The sequence below is a fragment of the Bufo bufo genome, chromosome 4, assembly GCF_905171765.1.
Source record: "Bufo bufo chromosome 4, aBufBuf1.1, whole genome shotgun sequence".
In the NCBI taxonomy this organism is placed as follows: Eukaryota; Metazoa; Chordata; class Amphibia; order Anura; family Bufonidae; genus Bufo; species Bufo bufo.
The window spans coordinates 284,314,171-284,335,275 of NC_053392.1; the positions used below are offsets into that span (position 1 = coordinate 284,314,171).

Genomic DNA, 21,105 nt, shown 5'->3' on the forward strand with positions numbered 1-21,105 from the left:
TGGACAGGCGTATGTTATGGACAACGAACACAGATGCATTTTATTGATGGCAATTTGAATGCACAGAGATACCATGAGGAGATCCTGAGGCCCATTATTGTGCCATTCATCCACGACCTTCACCTCATGTTGCAGCATGATAATACACGGCCCCATATTGCAAGGATCTGTACTCAAATTCCTGGAAGCTGAAAACATCCCAGTTCTTGTCCGGTGAGTATGCTGGCCATGCATGTCGCCCATTGAGCATGTTTGGGATGCTCTGGATCGGTGTATACGACAGTGTGTTCCAGTTCCTGCCAATATTCTCCAACTTCGCACAGCTATTAAAGAGGAGTGGACCAGCATTCCACAGGCCACAATCAACAACCTGATAAACTCTATGTGACGGAGATGTGTTGCACCATTTCCCCCCCCCCCCCCCCCCCCCAGTAAGTCAAAACTGCACATTTCAGAGTGGCCTTTTATTGTGAGAATATTCATGCTGTCTAATCGGCACCTTGATATGCCACACCTGTGAGGTGAGATGGATTATCTTGACAAAGGAGAAATGCTCACTAACACAGATTTGTGACCAATATTTGAGTAATGGGTCTTTAGTGTATGTAGTAAATGTTTCAGATCTTTGAGTTCAGCTCATGCAATATGGGAGCAAAACTGAAAGTGTTGCGTTTTATATTTTTGCTCCGTGTATATCAGGGGTCAGTACAGAGATTTCTCCCATCATCTATTTATCCCCAGGGCTGTGAAGAGGGGAAATTCTCTGCATCTGGAGGAAAGAATGTTTGTACACAAACAGAGAAGAGGATTCTTTACGGTAAGAGCAGTGAGACTATGGAACTTTCTGCCTGAGGAGGTGGTTGTGGCGAATTCACTAAAATGGTTCAAGAGGGGCCTGGATGTATTTCTGGAGTGTAATAATATTACAGGCTATAGCTACTACAGATGGGTTGTTAATCCAGGGAGTTATTCTGATTGGAATACTGGCTTCTACGTCATGTTTTTTTCGTTTTTTGCCTGCCTTCTGGATAAACTTGCAGGATAGCAGGCTGAACTGGATGGACTATTTTATTTTTATTTTTTTTATTTTTTTCAGCCTTATAAACTGTTACTATATGAATATATGACCAACACAGATTCCTACAGCTGCCAAGTGCACATGCAGCAGGTCAGCCAGATTCATAGATACAAATCTGCTGATAGAAGCCCTTTGAGGGTAGATACCTCCCCCTGCATTTCTCAGATTCATCTGTCAGTGCTGAAAGGCCAATTGCAACTCCTTCACTGTAAAAGCCAGTGAGGGGGCTGCAGGGAGCTGAAATGGACAGCACCAGTAACCCTTGAGGTTAGACGGCACCAGTATATGGTATCCACTTATAGGTTCTGCATAAGTGGTTTTCTACCAGCCAATCGCAGCACTTAGAAGGGCATGTAATATAGTGGAAATCTCTCTGCATCAGCCATTCTAGTTGGTGACTGTGTGCAAAGAGGTTATATGTTACTCTTCTGTGTGTTGGCTGGCTGGGACTTGTGATGAACCACCACTGCGACTCTTCACTGTTCCTGTAAAGAGAAGAATTTCTGCAACTGCTGCAAGGGAGATTGGCCATCATTGCCTCTGCAACTGATATGGTCAGTGAGGAAGAAGAGGATGCCACATTCTTCTACTTCTCTTCCATCTCACCATCACTCAGTGATGAGGGACCTTCAAGAATGCGCTCCAAGTTGAGGCAGCTCCCCAGAGTGATCTCATACAGACCCCACCCCTTGAGGATTATCTGCCTCAAATCCAGGAGTTTGAGGAGTTTAGGAATCCAGGTGGAAACTGTGGGCTTCATAATTTTGGTAAAATCAAGGTTTGCCCCAGTTGTCTCCACAACTGAGATTGCTCCTCCTCTATTAGGGACAGGAAAAACAAATCCAGGGAAGTTAAATCCAGTTCCCCTCTCCCATCTGTGTTTATCCTGTACCTTAACAGGGCATGATACATCCAGAGAAATTGCAGAATTTTTCAGGAGTATGTAATCACTTCTGGATGATGTGCGGCTGACCTGACACCATTTTTGGCGGACGTTACTGCACTCTACTTCTGGGGTTTGAGTCCTCTGGAGATGCTGGTGGTGTGGACGCAGGAAGGATTTTCATTCCTTGCACCACATCCATGGGAGGAGCTTCTAGTAGCACGTAGAAGACAGTCAGGTAATATAAGCCTATACACAGCCAGTCGGTGTCGGCGTTCCCCTGAAGCATACATGGAGCTAGCTGACATTGGCAATGAATCTGGAGAAGCAAGGGTAGACTTGGGCTCTGTGAGTTAAATGCCTTGGTTATGATCAGGGATGAGCGATCCCGGGCTGTAAAGTTGGGGTTCGTACCAAACATTACGGTGTCCAGGTACCCGAACACGGACAGCCCAGCCATCTGTTCCAAAGCTCCACTCTAAAAGCAGTCATTTTATAGTTACAGAGCGGGCCCAATTTTATAGCCTGACTCTGCCCCAGTGAAAGGCAGGGTTTGGTGTGGAAGAACTTGACTGACTCGCACAGAGCCCTGACCTCAACCCTATTGAACACCTTTGAGATGAGCTAGAATGGAAATGGTCAGGCCTTCTCACCCAACATCAATGTCTAACCTTACAAATCCTCTTCTGGATGAATGGGCAAAAATTCCCAGACACCACTACAAAATCTTGCAGAAAGCCTTCCCAGAAGAGTGGAAGCTGTTTTAGCTACAAATGAGGGATATACATATCTGTTATCTATAATAATGCCTACGAGTTTAGAATGGAATGGCATAAAAGCTCCTGTACATGTAATGTGTAGGTGTTCCAATTCTTTTATCCACAGTGCATGTCATGAGTGCCTTTTTTCACGTGGATTATTGTTCTTGTATCTAGACTGAATCGAGCTCTCGTATATTGCTCTTAGTCAATTCTCCTGTACAATAAATGTTAGGGTTGTCCCGATACCACTTTTTTAGGACCGAGTACAAGTACCGATACTTTTTTTCAAGTAGTCACCGATACCGAATACCGATACTTTTTTAAAATGTCATGTGACCGTTTTGGGGGATCTGTGGATGACGCACTGTCATGTGGGGGATCTGTGGATGGCACTGTTATGGGGGACCTGTGGATGGCACTGTTATGGGGGATCTGTGGATGGCACTGTTATGGGGGATCTGTGGATGGCACTGTTATGGGGGATCTGTGGATGGCACTGTTATGGGGATCTGTGGATGGCACTGTTATGGGGGATCTGTGGATGGCACTGTTATGGGGGATCTGTGGATGGCACTGTTATGGGGGATCTGTGGATGGCACTGTTATGGGGGATCTGTGGATGGCGCTGTTATGGGGATCTGTGGATGGTGCTGTTATGGGGGATCTGTGGATGGCACTGTTATGGGGATCTGTGGATGGCACTGTTATGGGGATCTGTGGATGGCACTGTTATGGGGGATCTGTGGATGGCACTGTTATGGGGGATCTGTGGATGGCGCTGTTATGGGGATCTGTGGATGGTGCTGTTATGGGGGATCTGTGGATGGCACTGTTATGGGGATCTGTGGATGGCACTGTTATGGGGATCTGTGGATGGCACTGTTATGGGGGATCTGTGGATGGCACTGTTATGGGGATCTGTGGATGGTACTGCTATGGGGTGGGATATCTGTGGATGGCATTGTTATGGGGTGGGGGGATCTGAGGATGGCATTGTTATTTGGTGGGGGATCTGTGGATGGTGCTGTTATAGGGGATCTGTGGATGGAACTGTTATGGGGAGGATCTGTGGATGACACTGCTATATGTCATCCACAGATCCCCCTCATAAGTGTCCCCCAATACACCGGGCCCCGCCGCTCACCGAAGTATTTATAAACGTGAATCCTTATCCTGTTATTAAGTTGAACTAACGCTGCCCTCTCCCATGTTCCCCTGTATCCCCCTGTATCCCCACAGCACTTACTTAAGCTTCCATAGCAGGCAGAGCGGACGGCACCAGTAACGTCACTCACTGACGTTGCGCGTCTGCTCCGCCTGCTTCATTGGGCGGAGCAGGCGCTCTACGTCAGTGAGTGACGTTACTGCTGCCGTCTGCTCTGCCTGCTATTGAAGCTCAAGTAAGTGCTGTGGGGATACAGGGTGAGCGGCGGGGCCCGGTGTAAGAGTACAGTGACTGCACCGGGCCCCGCCCATAGTTACGCCCATAGTATTCTATTTATGTATCGGGGCGGGGTATCGGCGGCTGAGTACCGCCGAGAAAACTCGGAATCGGTCCCGATACCGATACTAGTATCGGTATCGGGACAACCCTAATAAATGTGATCATTTTACATTGGTCCCCTTTTATTGTGTTTGACACCTATTAGTTTGTGTTCACTGGTTGTGAAAATGCTGTTCACGCAGTTTTTTTCTTATTAAAAAAAAATATATATGTTCAGTTAAAAGATATGATAGAAGAAAGATTAAAGGGGTTACCCAAGACTATTAAATGCCCCACCCCATATGCTGTGCCCCTCACACTGAATATACTTACCTGGCTCGCCACTCCTGGTCTCCGCACTGCCGCAGCTGCTTCTCCCCGTGCACAGATGAAATCATCCAGTGACTGGGACGAGCCTCCCTAGCTTCACCCGCGATGCTAAGTAGGGTCGTCCCCGTCTGCCATTGGCTGCTTCACCCCCGGCAACGGATGTTTTCATCAGCACACGAGGGAGAAGCAGCAGTACGGGGACCAGGAGCGGCGCGGGAAGCCAGGTAAGTATATTCAGGGTGAGCAGCCCGGGCATATGGGGGACATTTAATAGTCTTGAATAACCCCTTTAATTTATCTGTGAAATTTTGCAGGTATTGCCCTTTGTCTAATTTTATGTAGTTCATTTCTGTTATTACAGGAGGGAAAACAATAACATTATATGCAGTGACATAAAGGAAGGCCAAAAAAGACCAATTCCTAATCCTGTTCGTAGTTTTCATGATGCATTTCAACCATTTCCAGAAGTAATGGATGCACTAGAAAATGCTGGATTTCAAAGACCGACACCTATTCAGGTGAATTAAAATTTAAGCAATATAGAGGGCAGTTATTCCTGGAAGTCAATCCTTTAGGAGCATTGCTCTTTATATTTGGGCCAACTCCCAAATATCCTTTGTTAAAGCCAATAGAATCTGTCACTGAAAAGATGACTTAAAAGGGGTTTGGTGAAAAATTGTCCAAGAGTGTCTCGGTCCTCCTAGCTGGTCTCCTTTTACTTTGCAGCAGCATTCACATGGCCTTCTACGCAGAGGTTTTGTGCCATATACCAGAGACCAGTGATTAGCTACACTGGTTATGTTGGTATAGGGAAAGGTACCACTGCAGCCAAGTAAACTGGTGAGGAGGACTGAAGCTGGAATGTCATGGAAATAGGTAATTGATGCTGCTTCGGTTATTTTATTCCAAAAGGAAACGTCATACACATATAATGGATAGCAGTCACATTTCACATTCTTGCTCTTTGTAGGAATGAAACTAGAAACAGACAAATGTACTTTTGCCTATTTCCAGCATGACTTCGTAACGGGGGTCCCAGATCTGTTAAAAAGCTTTTCTTACCTCTGTTTGTATAGAATTTACAGAGATTTATTTTTTTGTTGTTGATGAATTGTCTACTGTAGTATTCCAATCGGTTACATTTTCTGTTTATCATGTTCTAGTTTTACCAACTTTTTTTTTCCCTGCCCATCTTGTTTTTATTTTGAAGTCTCAGGCATGGCCTATCATCCTTCAAGGATTAGATCTCATTGGGATTGCACAAACAGGCACTGGGAAAACACTGGCATATTTATTGCCAGGATTCATTCACTTAGATCTCCAACCAGTGTAAGTTGCTGTCGTCTTATTAATCATATCAAGATTCTACTTTTATCCATTAACCTGCCAAACCTTCCTTAAAGGGTTTCTGTCATCACAAAATTCGTTATGTAGCTGGCTGACATTAGCTAATGTCAGCAGTACATAACTAACTTTTATCTGCCTACATGCCGCCATTCGCCCAGAAAATTAACTTTCTCGCCCATATTCATTGGGGGACTCAGAAACCATGGGTATAGCTATGTCCTCTAGGAGGCGTTGACACTAGTAAAAGCTGTTAGCTCCTCCCCTGGCAGCTATACCCCCTCCAGCCTGGAGAGAGAACTTCAGTTTTTTCTAGTGTTAATAGGAGGCAAGACCTCCCTGCACTGCAGGGAAGCTCCTGAAGATTTTTTATTTTAGTTTTATTTTTTATATTTTATTTTTTTTCCCCCTTTTTCAGATGGGAAAACAGTGGATGCCTCGCCTCCCTGTTCTCCCGGGGTTGAGTTGCGCCAGTGCCGGTTACCCGCAATGCTGCCTCCCCCACAGAAGACAAGGTGGACCAGGGCAGCCTCGCTCCCCTGCATCCCGCCAGCCAAGGGGGTCACCTAGGTCCGCCAAAGAGAAGACCCTCCCGCCATACCAGACTCCTGCCACTCCGGTGTCAGCTGCTGAGGAGGTGACCCTGCTGGAGAAGGTGACCTTATGGGCCCACTTAGGGAGGGTGAAGAGAAGAGGAGGAAGATGGGGTGAGTAAATAGGACTAGGGGAGTATGTTAACCCTCTCCCTCCCTCGCTATTTGGCAAGCATCGGGCTCCCTGCTTTCCCCTCCCTCCCTCCCCAGGCCAGACACCGGGCTTCATTTATCCTAGCCCTTGACCTTTGGTGGATTCCCTCCCCTCTGTGCCTACACAGTAAGTGCCCAGAATCGCTGGCGCTGGCAGAGCAGCGGCACTGACGTCTCCGCTTACTATGTGGATATTACGGACACGGGCACATAGGGGGTTAATGGCCCTTTCTCCTGCAGGCACTGTTAGGCACAGCGGTCGGCCGAGCGCACCGCTGTGCTCTGAATTTTTTTTTTTTACCTCTCTACAGGAGGGGAGCAGAGGAGGTTCCCACTCCTCAGCGCCATAATCCGCCCTTCCAGGGAGCGTGCGCTAAGCGCACTGCTCCATAAGAGAACCGCCAGCACTCTGTCCGGGCGCCATTAAATTTAGGCCCCGGCTTCACTTTGGGCCTACCCCTTCCTTCATCCTCCGGCCCGCGCGGCGTTGTCTACGGCCGGAGGGCGCATTCAAATGTCACATACATCCCGGGCGGCGCACTTCCCACTTTGTGCCCCGGCTGGCCTGACAGTACAGCGGAGGTGCATTCCGGTCGGCCGTGTCCATAACTTAGGCCCCGGAAATCTTTCATCCCCGGGTATGGGGGGGGGGGGGCGGCTTCGGTCTGGCGCGAATGCTTCCCTCCTTACTTCCCCCCTCCCCCAGTAGCCCGCAGAGCCCTGCCCCCGTTTTTTCAAGGCAGTCAACCCTTTCTGGCCAGACATCTCTTGAGGATGGTGCATGATTATGCCTATCTGCAGGGCAATGGGTTTAATGCCGCTGATATAACCCCTTCCTGCCTCTTGTCACCTAAGGCCGGGCATCCCAGTTTTATTTAAAAATAAAGTGCATAAAAGATTCGGGTCCTGCCCCATCAGGCCTCATCGGCGCAGGACTTCCCTGTCTGTGTCAGACTGGGCCCGTGTCCTAGCATGGACAGAGGAGGTCCTCTCCGTTCCCAATCCACCCTCCGGGGTCGCTTGATTGGTATTCTCCACCTGCGCAATCCTATGGTGGACCTCCGGACCTTCCCAATCACCCTCCGGGCCGTTTGGTTGATAGGCACCACATGCGCAATCCAATGGACCTCCGGACCTTCCCAATCACCCTCTGAGGTCGTTGGGTGATATGGCACTACCTGCGCAATCCAATGGTGGACCTATGGACCTTCCCAATCACCCTCCAGGGTCGTTTGGTTAATATTCTCCACCTGCTCAATCCAATGGTGGACCTTTTGGACCTTCCCAATCACCTTCCGGGGTCGTTTGGTTGATGAGCACTGCCTGCGCACTCCAATGGTGGATCTCCAGACTTCCCAATCTCCCTCCGGGGTCGTTTGGTTCATAAAGCACCGCCTGCGCTATCCGGTGAGTGAACCTCCTAGAAGTTCCCATTCCACCCCCGGGTAGTTTGGTTGATAACTCCCACCGGCGAGCCTGCGACTGCCATGGCAAGATTCTGAGGTAAGACTACACACAGCGGGCCAGAGCAGGATATTTTCCTCCTCCTGTCACCTCCACACCCCCACCCTTCCTCCCTAGCGTCACGCTCAGACGCACCCTCCCTCCCTGGAGAGGTTTGGTCCGAAGGGGGGGTGGGGGATCAGTGGTTCGGTCTATGCCGTGATTCCAGTGCGATCTTCCAAGATGGCGTCCGAGGTAGACAGCAGTACTTGTCGAATGCATTACCCCCTTCGTTAGGCGGGGTATTTGCACTACTACTGGATGCAGTACTCCCTTGGATATTACCTCCCTCCATTGGGTCTACCGCACTAGAACTTTTCAGAGGCGGCAGTAGGCGCTGGGGACAGTACTATGTGGATTAGCCTCTTCCATAGGTGGCGCTATGGCATTTTCCCTGGTTCAGTGTTTACTGTCTGTCTTGCCCCCTTACGTAGGTGGGGTATTGATACGGGACTCTCCATATGCCTTGCCCTTTCCGTAAGAGGCGTATTCTCTCTACTTGGATTCAGTTCCTGCTAGATGCATTACTGCATTGCCACACTTCATGGTGGAGTACTTGCACTACGACTGAGTGCAGTGCTTGCCGTAAGCATTTCCCCCTTTCTTGGTGGGATAATTGCAACATTGCCCCTTCCACAAGTGATCCACTACCGTGGGGAATGAGTACACATCCTGGATGTTGCACTTCAACTACGCCACGGCTATTGGTGCCTTTAGCTTCTTCTACAAGTGGAGCGTAGCGAGTATCGTTACACGCTGGTGCCCTGTATTCTTCCTCTATTGGTATTTCGGTGCCGCCAGTGGATACTGTGGCTGTTTCCACGTTGTGTCCTTTTCCTTCGGTGCCGGTTTGGGGCATAAATATGACAACCTCTCTCCTCAGGGGGTTGCCCTGCGTCACTGTGTCCAAGCGTCCCCCATCTCCATTGGTCCTCCACTGTTCCAATATGTGTCTTCAACAATATGTAGTGCGTACACCATGGCACGTAACATTGTGATTACTTTCCAGTAAGTCGAGTGTTACAATGACTATATTCTCTTTCCACCATTCCTGATGTGGGAAGTGGTTGTGCTGTCACTCTGGTTTAGCTTTGCAGCCTGTTCTCCTCCGCTGGTGCGGATTTTACGCTGGAACTAGCATTCGCAGTCTCTGCAGTGGGGCATTCCCTCAGGTAGGGGTTCTACCCTGACGCTGGCTTGGCTGTTGTTCCTGTTCAACGCCCTTCCCAGGTGGAGTGTTTAATGTTGGCTCTCCTTCCCTGGGGCAGTATGATACCGTGGCTTCTACCGGATTCCTCTACTCTGCCCCTCAGTTTGTGCTGGCGGGGCACACTGCAGCTCCTACGGTATGGGGCTCCTGGAGTAGCCATTACATACTCTCTGGCTCCTTCATCAGGTGATGGGTTACGCCACCGAATTCTTCTAACGCCGAATTCGGTGGCGTACGCTGCATGGCCTCCTCCTTAGGCGGAGTATGGCACCGCCGCTATCATACGGTGGCTACTTCTGTGTACTGCCAGTCTCAGATGGGGAATGGGCTTCGCCCTGCCCCTTTTTCCTTCCGTTTTTTCCTTCTCTGGCTCAGGGTTCACGGCCACTCCGCAAACCTTGGTAGCTCCTACGTTACTACTTCCCCTAATCTACGTTGATGCAGGGTATTGGTTCTGTGTTTTTTTTTTTTTTTTTTTTTTTTTTTTTTTTTTTCTTTCTCCAGTCTTGTTCCGGACCGACTGTTGGGCTGTGACGTTTTCCATATTCCTCCCTCCTTCTACAGGTGAATCCTACCCGTTGGTCCTGGGTGTACTACCCGTATCTACAACTACCTCTCTTGAGACTTGACTAATGCCTGACATGTCAGTCCGATGGTAGTCATGCCTTTTCATTGCACATTCCGTGGCTAGACTACGAGACTCCCCACGCCAGATGGAGCAGGGGTGCTGTCACGACTCACCACCGCTGATGGAGTTTCGTTCTTTGAACGGAATACCCATTCTATTCTTCCTCCGCGAGGCAGGAGTTTTTCTCATATTGGTCTGGTCGAAATTTTCGTCGAGCGACGTTGCTACACTTTCAATACACGGTCGCTGACGGAACTCCACCGCCAGTGATTCTCAGATTGTCTCTACTTCTACCTATCCAATGTATTGATTCCTTGACTTGCGGTTGGACATACCTCATTCAGGGCGTATTTTTTAGTTTTTTTTTCTCAGTAGTTTATCAGCCAGCTTCTCAGTCTCCCCACAAGCCTCTTCGGCTCGGGGGACGTCTGTGGAGCTCTTCCCTTTAGCAGGGGTGGATCCTGCGGTCCTGGGTTTTCGTTTTAGCCCTTGGTTCCTTGATGGGTCAGGTTTGGCGCTTCTATCCTTTTCCAGCGTCCGCTGACTCACCCGGGGCCCATAATAACCTTCCTTCATGGAATGGCACATACGGTTCCTACGTACCGTCCTCCTTTTACCGCCTTGGTCCTTTCAGCGCTCCGGAATTCTCCCCTTGAACCCTTGCGGAGGTGTCACTCCAACTCCTGTCCTGGAAGGTAGTTTTTTTCTTGTGGCTATCACATCCATCAGACGGGTGTCCGGGTTGAGGCACTCTCTTGCAGAGAACCTTCCTGGTTCTTCACAGGGATAAGCGGTTCTCCGGCCCGTTCATTCCTTTCTCCCGATGGTGGTCTCTGATTTTATTTTTCAATGAAGAAATTGTCCTTCCATCACGGTGTCCCTCCCCTTCACACCCTACGGAAAGGGAGTTACACCATTTGGACGTTGTCAGGGCTCTGCCGATTTATTTGCCAGCCTCCAGTTCCTTCCGGCGTACGGACCCCCCCTTTTTTGTCATCCCGGAGGGTCCTCGCAAGGCATTGGCGGCCTCCAGGGTGGCAATTGCATGTCTGCAATTGCTGAAGCATACTGCACCCGAGGCAGGATTCCGCCCTTCGGTGTCACGGCTCACTCCACCAGAGTGGTGGGCGCTCTTGGGCTCGGAGGATTCAAGGTTCGGCCGCGCGGTTGTGCAAGGCGGCTACTGACTTCCTTCCGAACATTCACAAAATTTTGCCAGGTGCATAGTTATGCATCGGCGGACGCTGCCTTAGGCCGCATGGTCCTGCAGGCGGCAATTCTTGCCTGCAGGGGCGCTTGCTCCATGGGTCTGTGGTTTTTCCCTCCCTGTGGACTGCTTTCAGACGTCCCACGGTTTCTGTGTCCCCCAATGAATATGGGCGAGAAAACAAGATTTTTGTAAAACTTACCAGTAAAATCTTTCTTGCTCTTCATTGGGGGACACAGCACCCACCCAGTATTTGTTGTCCGGCCACGGTTGTAGCTGTTGCTGGTAAGAACCCCGTTGGGTCTTTTTGCATGGTTGGTGGTCCATGTTTTTTCTTTGGTTGGCTTGCTGCTCCTACTGCGTGTACACAAACTGAAGCTCTCTCTCCAGGCTGGAGGCGGTATAGCTGCCAGGGGAGGAGCTAACCGCTTTTACTAGTGTCAACGCCTCCTAGAGGACATAGCTATACCCACGGTTTCTGTGTCCCCCAATGAAAAGCGAGAGATTTTACAGGTAAGTTTTACAAAAATCTTGTTTTTCAAATATGCAAATGAGCCTCTAGGTGCTAATGGGGCGTTGCTGCAGAACCTAGAGGCTCTGTCTCCTCACCGTTCAGCACGCCCATTTTGCTTTGATGGACATCTCTGCTCTGCGCTTTGAAAGTAAAATCCCGCGCCTGCACTATCCCGTTTAGTGTTCGGCGAAGGCGCAGTGAGTGAAGGACGCTTGCCTGCTGCCAGCTTCCTCACTGCGCCTGCGTCAAATACATTACAGAGCTCCCCGGAAGGGAAGATAGCCGGCAGCAGACGAGCGTCCTTCACTCACTGCGCTGAACAGTAAACAGGATGGCGCAGGATTTTACTTTTAAAGAGCAGAGCAGACATGTCTATCAAAGACGGAGCCTCTAGGTGCTGCAGCAATGCCCCAATAGCACCTAGAGGCTCATTTGCATCTTTTAAGTTCGTTTTCTGGGTGAACAGCGGCATGTAGGCAGATAAGTTAGTTATGTACTGCTGACATTAGCACATCGCTAATGTCAGCCAGCTACATAACGAATTTTGTGATGACAGAAACACTTTAAAGTGGTTGTTCACCCCTGAAAACTTTTTTTGCAGACCCCCTAATGTGGCTGGACCTGCGGGGGAATACATACTTGATACCTGCCACTAGGTTCCAGTTCCTTTGCCACAGATTCTTGGTCTACCCGTGGTCCACATCCAGTTTAACATGGGTCATGTGGCTGCTGCAGCCAATGATTGGCCACAGCAGTGACGTGTCACCCATGTGTCATGTCATTGGGTCACATGACACATCACCACTGCAGCCAGTCATTGGCTGCAGTGGCCACATGACATGCTTCAAACCAGATGTTAAAATCGGGAAACCTAGGAGTTCTGTGGGAACAAAGGAGCGGGAATGAAGTATTAATTCCTTTGCAAGGCCGGCCACGCAGTAATATCTGTAGAAAAAGTCCTCAGGGGTGAACAACCCATTTAAAGAGGCTCTGTCACCAGGAGATACTCTATTAAACCAGACGTACTGCCTGGTTGTGCTCATCATGCTGATAAAAAAAAAAAAGTATAGTTTTAGTCTGTGTGATAAACGGCTGCAGAGAAATATGCGCGTTGTGTTCATATGCAATGAGCAATTCGAGCACTCAGAGGCGGGGCTGATTTTTCTGAGCACTGCTATGTTACACCCACTGTGCTCTGCACACTCCCCCCTTTCTTTGATTGACAGGGCTAGACATGCAGAGGGTAGAGCTGTGTCCTAGCATCTACATATACTCTATGTACTAACTATAGCTTCATCACACTGAGATCTGGTCAGAAAGCTAATCTACATCTTACGGCTTCTCACAGGCACAATGTATAATTATACAGACACGAGTAATATGCGATAGCTTATTAACCTAAAAACACCATGTATCTCTATAAGGCTACTTTCACACTAGCGTTCGGGGCTCCGCTTGTGAGTTCCGTTTGATCCGTCCAGCCCTAATGCATTCTGAATGGATGCGGATCCGCTCAGAATGCATCAGTCTGGCTCCGTTTGTCCTCCGCTCCGCTCAGCAGGCGGACACCTGAACGCAGCTTGCAGCGTTCAGGTGTCCGCCTGGCCGTGCGGAGGCAAACAGATCCGTCCAGACTTACAATGTAAGTCAATGGGGACGGATCCGTTTGAAGTTGACACAGTATGGCTCAATTTTCAAACGGATCCGTCTCCCTTTGACTTTCAATGTAAAGTCAAAACGGATCCGTTTGCATTATCATGAACAAAAAAAAAAATTTTTTTTTTTTTTTTTTTTTGTTCATGGTAATGCAAACGGATCCGTTCTGAACGGATCTAAACGTTTGCATTATAGGTGCGGATCCGTCTGGGCACATACCAGACGGATCCGACCTAAACGCAGGTGTGAAAGTAGCCTTAGTCATGCTATTGCTTAGTGGTGTAGTGGTTTACCCTGCATATAGACATCCCAGGTTCATTTTCTTTATTTTTTTTTCTTTTATTCAAAGCCGTATTAAAAGGCTATAATAAAATATATAATTATATAATAACCCCTTCCCGACACATGACTTACTATTACGTCATGGAAGCCAGTGCATTCCCGCATCATTACGTAATAGTACGTCATGGTTAACTCCAGTCATCGCGCGGTGACCGGACTGAGATGGCTGCACTAATCAGCAGGCAGCCATCTTAGCTGAGGGCAAGGAGGCGTTTTTTCGCTCCCCTGTACCCCCCCCGATCGCTGCAATTTGCCGGTTAGTGAAGAGCGGACCATCGCAGCGCCGGCAATGTATGTTGCTGCAGGGAGGCTCGGTTAGAGGTGGGAGTGGCTGATGACATCAGAGTATGTCACCTCCTACGTCAGGGAGGGAACACCAGACACAGCAACGCTCCAGCCAATGGCAGCGCTATACTACTATTGCCCTATCTGTGGTGCTGCAAGTGGCCGGAAGGGAGGTGATTGTGGCTGATTACATCAACCCATGTTACGTCCGAGGAAGATTGTGTAGGACTTACTGCACCCACTGCTGGATAGTGGTTATCACCTCTATGTGGATAACTAGTATACCAGCATACCCCTATTCATGTCCGTAAAAGCCAGAGGTACTGTGACTTGCGGCACAGTACACAAAAATCAGAGAGGCCTTCCTAAATCCCTGGTAGGGCAACTACTCGGAAAAGACGACAGTAAGGCTCTCTGCCATGAGAACATCCTGGCGGTTAAGTACAAGGACAAGAGGAATGTTCTTGTACTAACCACCATTCACACCAACACCAGTTCTCCTGCCCAAGTGCGAGGTACCACTACCCCTGTCAACAAGCCAGACTGCATCCTTGATTACAACAGGCACATGGGAGGAGTTGATCTGTCCGATCAAGTTCTGAAGCCCTACAGTGCCATGCGTAAAACTAAGGTGTGGTACAAAAAGCTGGCCATATACATTGTACAGATGGCACTGTACAATGCGTTCATTTTACATCGAGCTACAGGCCACACAGGAACTTTGCTTCAGTTCCAAGAGGTGGTCATCAAGGCCCTAATTTTCCAAAGTCAGGAAGGGGAGGGTCCGAGTACTTCAGGAGGTCATGGTACCCGTGTTGTACCAGGACAAGATTTCCCTGGTAAAGTCACCAAATCGATGTCAGGTTTGTTACAAAAGGGGATACGAAAAGACACCACTCCTGCCCAGATAAACCTGGCCTCTGCATAAAGAATTGTTTCTGAATTTACCACTTATCCTTGGATTTTTTTTCATCCTTTATGCTCCCTGTAATATTTCCACTTTTTATCCCTGATTTAGTCCACCTCGCTTGCATATCCACTTTCCAACAACCACTACATATTCTTTTCTTTTCAGACAACTGTTAGGTCAAAAAAGTGCCCTTTCCACCCCTTAAAATGTTCGTAAGGGGGTGTTCTTTCCGAAATGGGGTCACTTCTTGGGGTTTTTAATTTCTGGGGACCTCAGGAAGTTTATTTAATGTGACATGGCAGCTAAAATCCATGTTGGTTTATTCAGGCCTGCAAAAAACTGTTTTTGCTCTTTGTCTCTAGAGACCTGCTGTGTGCCAATACAGCAGGCTACAAGCGCATATGGGGCGCGGTGTTTGCAAAAAAAAAAGGGGAGCAAATGGGGAACATATACTGGGGTGCATTTTCTCCTTTAACCCCTCTTGAAAGTGAAAAATTGGGGTCTGATAGTAATTTTTCAATTTTACAAATGTGTGATTTTGAAATGCTTTCTCAAGTATTTCTGTATTTTGTGAGACACCGGTTTGCCAAAAAGTACCATTTCTACTACTTAAAGTGTTCGTACGGGGGTGCTTTTTCCAAAATGGGGTCACTTGGGGTTTTTCATTTCTGGGGACCTCAGGAAATTTATTTACTGCGACATGGCACCTAAAATCTATCTCTGCCAATTCAGGCCTGTCAGCAAAATTAATATTTTGCAGTTTGCCTGCTGTGCGCCCATACAGCAGACTACAAGCACATATATGGGGTGTTTCCTGAATGGGGAGAAAATGGGGAACACAACCTGGGGTGCCTTATCTCCTTTAACCCCTTGTGAAAAAATTGGGGTCTGCTAGTAATGTTTTTTTTTCACAAATGTGTGATTTGAAATGCTTTCTCAAGTATTTCCGTCTTTTGTGAGACACCTGTTTGCTGAAAAGTACCCTATCTACCACTTAAAATGTTTGTATGGTGGTGCTTTTTCCGAAATGGGGTCATTTCTTGGGGTTTTTCATTTCTGGGGACCTCAGGAATTTATTTAATGCGACATGGCACTTAAAATCCATGTCTGCCAATTCAGGACAGCAAAATCCATATTTAGCTGTTTGTATCTAGAGCCCTGCCATGCGCTCATACATCATTTTTTGAGCACATATGGGGTGTTGGCGTATTCGGGGGGGAAATAGGGAACAATGTGGGGTGCATTTTGTCCTGTTACCCCTTCACCTTGTGAAACTGAAAAATGTGGGTGTAAAGCAACTTTTTCTGGAAAAAAATTGTAAATTTTTCATTTTCACATCCAAGCGTTTCCTAATTCTGTGAAACGCCAGATGGGTCAAAGTGCTCACTACATACCTTGAAATATTCTTAGAGGGGTGTAGTTTCTGGAATGGGTCACTTTTTGGGGGTTTCTACTGTAGGGCCACCTCGGGGTGTCTTCATATGCGTCATAGCTCCCAATTACCATTCCAGCTAAATCCGCTCTCCAAAAGCCATATGGTGCTCCTTCCACTCTGAAGCCTGCTGTGCGTCCATACATCAGTTTTTGAGCACACATGGGGTGTTTCTGTAAACTCCAGATTCTGGGTAATATATTTTGTGTTTTGTTCGGCTGTTAACCCTTGATGTGTAAGAAAAAAAAAATAGTTTAAAATTTAAAATCTGCAACAAAAAAAATTAAAATTTTTACATTTCATTCCCATTTTCCTTTAATTCTTGTGGGGCTCCTAAAGGGTTAACAAAGTTTGTGAAAATCAGTTTTGAATAGCTTGAGGGGTGTAGTTTCTAAAATTGGGTGGTTTATAATATGTAAGCCCCAGAAAGTGACTTCATAACTGAACTGGTCCTAAAAAAATTGGGTTTTGTAAATGTTGTTAAGAATTTAAAGATTTGCTTCTAAACTTCTGAGCCTAAAATGTCCCAAAAAAATAAAATGTCATCTTCAAAATGATCCAAACGTAAATTAGACAGATGGGGAATGTAAAGTAATTTACTATTTTTGGAGGTATCACTATCTATTATAAAAGAGAAATTGGAAATTTTGCAAATTTTTCAAAATTTCTGGTAAATTTGTTTTTTTTTTTTTTATATAAATAAAAATGAATTATTTTTTTTTACTCATTTTTACCACTGTCAAGAAGTACAATATGTGACGAGTAAACGATCTCAGATTGGCTTGTATAAGTAAAAGCATTTTAAAGTTATTACCACATAAAGTGACACATGTCAGATTTGCAAAAAAAATGGCCTGGGCAGGAAGGTGAATACTGTCCTGGGGTAGAAGGGGATAATAAGGCCTAACTATATTGAGAGAAGTGTTTTTGTTTTTTTGCTAAAACCTATTACTGGTTTATTCAGACATAATACATGATTAGAAAGAAGCCAGTAATATTTATTAGCTTTCTAAAAAAAAAAAAAAATTCTTCTCAATATACAAAGGAAATAGATGTTTCTTATGGGATAAATGGGGAAGAAAAAAAAATTGTCTCTTCCAAGATTCAAACTTGGGATCTCTACATACATAACCAATCACTTAACCACCAAGCTATAACTTCTTCACATAAAGATGTTTGTCTTTTCTATACTTATTAGCTAAGACATATATTACTAGTGTCTTTATAATTATACATTGTGCCTGTAAATACAGTAATATGTAGGTTAACCTTCTGAGCAGATCTCCATATAGTGATGCTATAGCGTATGTGATCTTTCCATTCTAGCACACAGCTCTAAGGCCCCTTTCACACGAGCGAGTATTCCGCGCGGATGCGATGCGGGAGGTGAACGCATTGCACCCGCACTGAATACTGACCCATTCATTTCTATGGGGCTGTTCATATGAGCGGTGATTTTCACGCATCACTTGTGCGTTGCGTGAAAATCGCAGCATGCTCCTCTTTGTGCGTTTTTCACGTAACGCAGGACCCATAGAAATGAATGGGGTTGCGTGAAAATCGCAAGCATCCGCAACCAAGTGCGGATGCGTTGCGATTTTCATGCACGGTTGCTAGGAGACGATCGGGATGGAGACCCGATCATTATTATTTTCCCTTATAACATGGTTATAAGGGAAAATAATAGCATTCTGAATACAGAATGCATAGTAAAACAGCGCTGCAGGGGTTAAATAAATAAATAAATAATTTAACTCGCCTTAGTCCACTTGATCGCGTAGCCCGGCATCTCCTTCTGTCTCCTTTGTTGAATAGGACCTGTGGTGAGCATTAAATACAGTAACAGGACCTTTGACGTCACTCCGGTCATCACATGATCTATCACATGATCTTTTACCATTGTGATGGATCATGTGATGACCGGAGTGACGTCATCAAAGGTCCTTGACCTGTAATGGACGCTCACCACAGGTCCTGTTCAGCAAAGGAGACAGAAGGAGATGCCGGCATCGCGATCAAGTGGACTAAGGTGAGTTAAATTATTATTTATTTATTTTTAACCCCTCCAGCCCTGTTTTACTAAGCATTCTGTATTCAGAATGCTATTATTTTCCCTTATAACCATGTTAAAGGGAAAATAATAGCAATCTACAGGTACCAAACATGCGCGATTTTTCTCACGCGAGTGCAAAACGCATTACAATGTTTTGCACTCGCGCGGAAAAATCGCGGGTGTTCCCGTAATGCCCCTGCACATTTTCCAGCAACGCCCGTGTGAAAGAGGCCTAACACTCAGCTCTTGGACAGGGAACTGCTCTCAGCCTGCTATCTAGCCCTGTCAGTCAATGGGAGGGGGGAGTGTGCAGAGCACATGGGGTGTTATATAGCAGTGTTCAGACCATTCAGCCCCACCTCTTGGTGCTCGAATTGCTCATTTGCATATGAATAAAAACGCTGATTTCTCTGCAGCGGTTTATCATACAGACAAAAGAAAGGTATAGTTTTAATCAGTATCATGAGCCCTACCAGTCAGTATGTATGGTTTAATAGGGTTGACCCTGGTGGCAGCCGCTTTAACATTATCACAAAGGTAGAATGTGTCACTATGTTTCAGTAGTAATAACACTTAGGCCTCGTTCACATTTCCGTGAAAGTGTCACGTCTGTGAAAAAAAGCGTATGTGTTTCATCCGTGAAGATGCCCGTGGTTGATCCGTGTGTCCGTTTTTACTATTCCGTGTGTCACCCTTAATTCACGGAAGATGCTCAGCTGAAAATTCATTTCCAAAGAATCTCATATTAGTCTTTAATGAAAAACGGACGCTACACGGACACATGTGTACCATCCGTGTTGTGTTAGTGATTTTCACAGACCCGTAGACTTCAATGGGCGTGCTTGTTCCGCATCACGGATCAATGTAGTGCATGTCCCTGTGATTTTTTTATTTTTTTTGCTGACCCACAGTCAGTAAAAAAAATACTGAAATGTGAATAGACATATTTAAATCAATGGGTACGTTTGCTGTCCGCAGAAAATGCAGACTGCACACGTCAGTGAAAAACAGAAACCTGAATGAGGCCTTAAAGGGATATTCCAGTAATAGCAACTTATGCCCTATTCAATGGATAGGGGATAACTGCTAGATTGGTTGGGGTCAGACCACTAAAACCCCCACTGATCATGAAAATGGTAGTCCTGACTCCTCTCTCCCCCTCTTTCTTCCTTTTTGACTGAAGTTGTGGTTGGGCATGTGCAACGCACCATTCACTGAGACTGACAGTCTGTCTCCATCTTCTCCATAGACATTGATCCTAGCTGTGGAGCACATCCTTGACTGACACTCCAGCTAAAAAATCTTCCTCATTGTGCTTGTGTAGTAAGGAGGAACAGGGGACTTCCATCCTGGTCAACATGGGAGGGCCCTCAGCTATCACACATTTGGATAGGTGATAAATGTCTACTAGTTTTAAAGGACACCTGTCAGCAGATTTCTATCTATGAAACTGGCTGACCTGTTGCATATTTGCTTGGCAGCTGAAGGCATCTGTTTTTTATGTGCCTGCATTGCTGAGAAAAATTATGTTTTAATATATGCAAATGAACCTCTTGGAGCAATGGGGGAGTTGCCTTACTCCTGGAGGCTCGGCTCTCTTTGCAACTACCATGCCCTCTCCACTTTGACAGGCTTAGACAATGTAAATGTGATCACGCCTGGCCCCTATTGCTCCTAGAGGCCAAATAACACCATCCCCAACCACTGATTACATCTCCCCCGTGTACAGCTATCCATGTATACACAATTACACAAAGAATACTATTAATCACTGATAAACACCCCCCCCTCCCAATGTACAGCTATCAGTGACTGACAGGTACCTATGTATACACATTTACACAGAGAATGGTGACACAGAACAGATTCTCCAGAGTGGGATATGCTTTGTCTGCTGCTTTGTAACAGTTTTTTTTCTAATGTTCCCTTCTAAATTTAGTCCCAGACAGGAACGTGAAGGACCGGGTATGTTGGTTCTTGCGCCAACTCGTGAGTTAGCTCTTCAGGTGAAGGCCGAGTGTTCAAAGTACAGATATAAAGGGTTTGAAAGGTATTCTGTAAATGTATTATAGTAAAATGTTGAATGTATGTAATGGATAAAGCTAGTCTGGTTTGGTGTCAAAGGGGGGGTATATAAAAAATTTAAATTTTTTTTTTTATTATTTATTTTTTTGTAATGGAGAGCTTGCAGTAAATGTTGCCATAAATTGGTCAATAACTTAACAACCTCGGCTCCCCTAGCTTAAACCCCCTTAATGACCAGACTACTTTTTACAATTCTGCACTACACTACTTTCACGGTTTATTGCTCGGTCATACAACTTACCACCCAAATTAATTTTACCTCCTTTTCTTCTCACTAAGGCCTCATGCACACGACTTTTTTTTTTAAGGTCCGCAAAAACGGGGTCTGTGATCAGTGACCGTTTTTTCGTCCGTGGGTCTTCCTTGATTTTTGGAGGATCCACGGACATGAAAAAAAGTCGTTTTGGTGTCCGCCTGGCCGTGCGGAGCCAAACGGATCCATCCTGAATTACAATGCAAGTCAATGGGGACGGATCCGTTTGACGTTGACACAATATGGTGCAATTGCAAACGCATCCGTCCCCCATTGACTTTCAATGTAAAGTCAGGAGTCCCTTTTATACCATCGGATCGGAGTTTTCTCCAATCCGATGGTATATTTTAACTTGAAGCGTCCCCATCACCATGGGAACGCCTCTGTTAGAATATACCATCG

At 46.5% G+C, this 21,105-nt stretch overlaps 1 protein-coding gene across 1 annotated transcript in view; it reads left to right on the top strand.

Moving 5' to 3' along the window:
- Window positions 1-21,105, top strand: part of DDX43 (DEAD-box helicase 43) — a 162,207-nt gene that overhangs the window by 64,108 nt on the left and 76,994 nt on the right. The window contains exons 6-8 of the mRNA XM_040430038.1: window positions 4,897-5,053; window positions 5,746-5,864; window positions 20,305-20,415. Coding sequence (XP_040285972.1) covers window positions 4,897-5,053; window positions 5,746-5,864; window positions 20,305-20,415 — 387 coding nt within the window. The remainder of the gene's footprint in view (window positions 1-4,896; window positions 5,054-5,745; window positions 5,865-20,304; window positions 20,416-21,105) is intronic.